We start from the raw sequence: 6000 nt of genomic DNA on the forward strand, positions 1-6000 counted from the left end.
AGCAACATGCAACTGGTCTCCTTACTGCGAGGCAACAGTGCAGTCACTCTGCTAAATTCGATTTCAACTAATTTCACGCTATTGTTTTTCACTTTCCAGATTCTCATTCGAACAGCTCCTTACACCACCGCCAGTTGGCTGAAACTCTCCCCAAGGTGAGCCAACCCATCATTGACTCTTTCTTCAGCACACAGTGCCACACAACCTCTTTCTTTGCCCCATTACATTATTCTCCAGGATCGTATACCTACATTCCCAAGTCCACCATATAATTCTCACGTCCAAGAATCTACCCCCAATTGTCTGGAACATCAAGACTGTCGCCCCAACTAAGTTCAGTGCCCCTTCGCGTCACCATTTTCATCACAACAGCAGTTTACTTTTTTGAGTCTCATCCAACTGATTTCCTCCTCACCGATCCCCAGGACATCGCCTATTGCCTTCTGAACTTGCCCCATTTTCACGATCGACTACTCGGAAACAAGCAATGACGGCACAGAGATTACAAATACTCACCCCACTCAAGAAATTCTGACACATATTTCTCTCTCCTTAGGGGGGAACTGCTGCATTCGTTGTACAAACAGATTAAAAGATCCAAGAGAGTCTCGACGCTGAGTGAATTTTCATTCTTCTGATGCCCCTCCATTAATATCTGTTCTAACTTCTTCAGCCTCACCTTTGCCGACATGTTTGCTCCAAGATATTTTTGCGCACAATCCTACTGGGAATAGAAAGCCACAAAAATGACGAAGAGATAATCTCCAGCAGAAATCGCAGTGTTTGTTTATATTAACGTCAATCTTTGCGGGCAATTTTTTTATAAACGTTTAATCTGGAAGGCGGTGGCTCGAGAGTACTCAGTCAGGATGGCAGGGGCCGTTATTTCCCTCACGGTACAGCACTCGGCCCCTTGCCCCGGGAGTCGAGGCCCAACTTCTCCCATTTATTTTAGCCGTAAAGAAATCTGCACCATCCACTCGGAGATGAGTGGAGGGGTGGTAGCGGCTTCGGCCGGCTGGCTGGCTGGGTCGCTCTCTCTTTCTCTCTCCCTCTTTCTCTCACTACACGCCTTTGGTTCTCTTCTCGACGCGGCGTATCCTCACGTGGACGGCCTTAATTTTTGCAGCAATTTCCTCATCGTTAATTCGTATAATTCCTATCTTTTCTTTCCTTCTCGGAGGCGTCCACGGCGTTATTATTTTCCTTCCCTCGGCTCTATGAACGAGCGGCTCCTGCCTGGCTTGTGAGTGAGCCTGCTCGCAGACATGCGCAGCTCCGACTCCGCCCCATCGTCTCTCCCAAGCATTCCAGACCGGGAGTTACCCCGCCCATGAAACCGGAAACGGGGTGATACCCCTGCTGATTGACAGGTGCTGGGAAAAACGGGACTCAGTTGTCAAAGTACGCCTGCGCAAAATATCTTATTCGGTTGAGTCGTCTACGCAAATAGGAGGCGTTGTAGAAATAGCGCACGTTTCTGTTCATTTTTATTTTTCCTTCGTATATGATGTACTGTAGCAAGACTATAAATGTAATTAATGTAATTTTCCGGAGTCTTCCCGAGCACGTGGCTAGACGACACAGTTCCATTGTTCTCCTTTTCCCTTGGCTGGTGAGGAAGAATCAGATTCAGGACATCCTGAATGTCACATTCAGCCATGGGACCACATCCCTTTAAACAAACAAAACTCTGCTTGTAACGCATCCTTCCTGCGGTGACACAGAGAGAGTTCAGGTGGGTAACAAAAGGATATATATATAAAAAAAAGGTCATTTTGAACTTAAAGCGAGTGCTTAAGTCATCCCATTTTGTAACTCACTGGCCGACTGCCACATCCCAATCATTTTACCTTCCATCCCAGCCATCAGCATCCATTACACGACTTGGCTAATTCAGCCAGTGACCACTTTTGACAGCTCCAGAGCAATTTGACCCAGTTTATGTCTGACAGTATTGAATTTGGATGCTGTGGAATCTGTCATCAAAAGCCTGGAAATGTAATAAACTGTACATTTAAATAGGTATTTTCATGTATGGTAAGAACTTTAGAATGCCTTGGTGTAGTCAACAGTTAAGTTCAATCGATTTTAAATTAATAAATTGCATTTACAAGTATAGTGCAATTCTAACCTACTTAATTTATTAAATAAACAGTGGGGAACCACTTCAACCATCACCAATGTGTGACACCTACCTGGATGATGCAATGGCAGCCATTTTTGCACCAGTGTGCCCACCACACATTAGCTAGTAGGTGGTGAAGGGGTGAGAGATATGTGACAAGGGATGAGTAGGGGGCCAGAATGACCAGGCTGTGGTGGGCAATTTTGTCAGGACTTTTTTTTATATAAAAGTAAATCTTATTTTCACAATACAATATATAGGACAGAAAGAAGCTTTTTCTTATTCATTCCTCACGCCAATTACATTTTCAGTCATACATGGATTCAAATTCCTATTATAGCATATCCAGTTCCATTACACAGTATAACAAAAACATTCTTGCTGAAAAACCTTAATATTCCCATATTTTCCTTTCATAACTCAAATCATCTTCTTTCCCAAATATTGGACCAACATCCATTACACATCCATGAAACATTGATTAAAGAACACTTCTCAGTAAATGCCCTATTTCCCATATCCCAGTTTCCACACACCCTTCCATCTCTCCATAGCAGCTGTGAATCCCCACTTCTCAATATCTCTTTTTACTTCTTGCTCATTTTCCAAACTGTTTTGTACCTACTACACATCTCTGGTGACATACACCCATATCCACTTCTTTGTCTGCCTAATACTAAGCCAAATCAAAATGGCTTCCCTTGAGCTTCTACCATTCCCTACTTGACCCTCACCTCTCCATATTAAAAACAACTGAATCTTCTACCTTTTTCAGTAATCCTTCCACATTAGCCCACCCTACTTGTGCTTTTCTGCACACCCAAAAATGTGTCAGCTCATCCCTGGGCACAGTCTGGCTTTGAACACTTCTTTGTCTGTGACAAACGTTGTCTAAACATCCTCTCCCTCACACATAATCTACCCCACACCATCATCCACTTTAAATCATTTAAAGCACTTTCCAGACCTTTTGGCTATACCACACAACCTCTTTCTTTGCAACATTACATTATTCTCCAGAATCGTAAACCTGCATTCCCACGTCCACTAAAAGTCCACCATATAATTCTCACGTCCAAGAATCTACCCCCAATTGTCTGGAACATCAAGACTGTCGCCCCAACTAAGTTCAGTGCCCCTTCGCGTCACCATTTTCATCACAACAGCAGCTTACTTTTTTGAGTCTCATCCAACTGATTTCCTCCTCACCGATCCCCAGGACATCGCCTATTGCCTTCTGAACTTGCCCCATTTTCACGATCGACTACTCGGAAACAAGCAATGACGGCACAGAGATTACAAATACTCACCCCACTCAAGAAATTCTGACATATATTTCTCTCTCCTGTACCACTATCCACATCCACATTTCAAAGTTTATTTTCAAGCTCCGACACCCCTCCAATATACACCAGATAGATACATACTGTACAAATCCTCTTTGCAGCACAAAGCAACATCTGCACATTTTCTATTTCTTTTTCAGTTTTATTGCATATTGATAGCCTCCTGATCTCTCCTTTGCATTTAGTATAAACTTCGACCACACTGTCAGACGCCTCATCCCTAAAGTGAATCACAGGACTACAAAATACTGGAAATTATGTACTTAGGCCAAATGCAGAGCCTTGCCTAAATATGTGTAAAAAAACATAGCCCATCTGCAATTGAATGTTTATGATATCTCTAACTCCATTTTCCACACTTTGTCCCAAATCAAATCTTATTCTCTCATACCCACGTCCTTACACAAAACGAAACACTGTTGCTTTAACCTTCACCACCAAATGATGAGGCAAAGACAAACCATCTCTAAATGCATACATAAAGACAGTGTCTCCATTTTCACTACTAAGGCCTTACTCATAAAAGTCAAATGTTCATCCTTTCCAAAATTCAGTCTACACTCTGTCATTTTTATTTTGTCTTCCCAGTTTCTCCTGCTACTTCCTGTCCTGTAAAAATCATCTTCCCAAGATCTTTATACAAGTCAAGTTAACTGAGAGGCCACAAAGAGCTTCTCTCCTCTCCTTACATTTTCCAAAATATATTATGACTGATTTTTTCTGGTTTAATTTGGGGCCTGTTGCCTCCTGTAAAACCCCCAGAATATCATATATTTTATTTAAATCTCCATCATCTTTAATAAACAGGGACACATCGTTTGCATATGGAGATACCTTCAGCCTCACTCCTCCACTCCCAAGTAAGACTAGGCCCTCACTATACTCCCTTTTCCTCATAATCTCTGCAACGGGTTCTGTATAAATAATATACAAAAAGGGGTGTGCGGGCAGCCTTGGCGCACTGCTGTCTCTCCCTTGTGCTAGGCAACTATTGAGATTCCTGTTTAATTTACTGAAAGTTCCCAACAGGCTTAACTTAACAAAAGGGTCTGGCTTTAGCTGCTGGTTCAATCTGGTGGGTTGCTCTGGTCGCAAAAGACGCCTCTTTCTGGGCAGCCAGGTTTCTGATAGCTGGGGAACCAGAAGTGGAAGAGCCAAGTGCAGGGAGAGGAGAAGAGAATTTTAGTGCCAGCACCCCCTCTCATCTCAGCGGGTATTATATACTTCGATCCTGCATGTGAGAAGATCCTCTGATGTGCATTCATAACCATATCTTTAACTACCCACACCTTTATACATTGTTTTTAACCACCCAACACCAAACTTTTCCATCAGTCTAAACAGAACCTTTTGATCCACTTGATCAAAAGCTTTTTCTTGATCAAGGAGGGTCAGGGCATCTGGGTACACTCCATTCTTTTCGACAGATGCCAAGGGACCTTTTATAACCACAAAGAATCAGGACCATGTATTTACAGCTCATCCAAAGGTTGCCGCATGTTTTTACAACAGAGACCCCATCACTATACTGGGTTCCACACACAGACCACAGGGTAAGCACCCCTTGCTGGCCTCACCAACATGTCTTTCAGCAGCAACCCAAGCTTTTCCTGGATGATGTACCCATCCAAGTACTGGCCTGTCCTAAATGTTCTTAGCTTCAGGCAGATTGCCTACTCTGAAGTGCACTTGGTGTGGCTGAATCAACATTAATCTCTAATATCAGTCCATCCATTTTTCCAAACAAGCTTATCCAGTGCAGGGTCAAAGGGAAGCTGGAGCCTATCCTAGCAAGTATCTGTGGCAATCCCCAGACAGGATGCCAAAGTATTTCAGTGGAGTGAACACACACACACACATACACACACACGGGCCAATCACCCTAACCTGTGTGTCTTTGAACTGTTGGATGAAACCCAACAGGACATGGGGAGAACACGCAGCTCCACCAGAACACTCCTTGGACCTTCACCTTGGTCTCCTTGATGTAAGGCTGTAGTGTTACTGCATTCTTTATTTTACAATACATGTTTTACTTCTAATTATTATTATTATTGTTATATTGCTTGTTTCCCCTTAATATCATGGTATATTCTGTTTGTGAGAAAATATTTTTTGGGTTTTGCAGACGTGGAAGACCAGCCCTGGCACTGACAGGCAGACTCCAATAGTTCAAGCACACACACATTTATTTACACTATGTACAATAGATATAGTTCTGCCCACAACCCAGTGTCCTTCCACCCATCACCATCAGTCCGGGCCTCTCGAATGCCCAGCCTTCCTTCACTGCATCCACTTCTCTCCTCCGTGCATTGTCCACTTCCACCTGACTCCGGATGACGACTGGAGGAAGGCGGCCCCTTTTATGTCCACCTGGACGTGCTGCAGGTGCCCTCTGATGAGCTTCCTGTAGCGGTTCCTGGTGTCGGATGAGCACCCAGAAGCACTCCCTGATATTCTTTCCACCACCACCTCCGGGTGTAGTGGAAGTGCTGACATCCAGGGTTTCACAATCGTCCTGGC

General features: G+C 43.7%; 1 protein-coding gene across 8 annotated transcripts in view; it reads right to left on the reverse strand.

The window, feature by feature from the left end:
* cdc42bpb (CDC42 binding protein kinase beta (DMPK-like)) overlaps nt 1–1286 on the reverse strand; it is a 197624-nt gene extending 196338 nt beyond the window's left edge. For 7 of the 8 annotated variants that reach the window (XM_039740970.1, XM_039740968.1, XM_039740972.1 and 4 more), the window contains exon 1: nt 517–1285. In XM_039740970.1, coding sequence (XP_039596904.1) covers nt 517–691 — 175 coding nt within the window. In that variant the 5' untranslated portion in view covers nt 692–1285. Of the gene's footprint in view, nt 1–516 lie in introns of all 8 variants that reach the window. The other variant, XM_039740965.1, reaches the window with a different exon arrangement.
* Between the last annotated feature and the right edge of the window lie 4714 nt (nt 1287–6000).

This window comes from Polypterus senegalus, chromosome 18 (assembly GCF_016835505.1).
Source record: "Polypterus senegalus isolate Bchr_013 chromosome 18, ASM1683550v1, whole genome shotgun sequence".
Classification (NCBI taxonomy): domain Eukaryota; kingdom Metazoa; phylum Chordata; class Cladistia; order Polypteriformes; family Polypteridae; genus Polypterus; species Polypterus senegalus.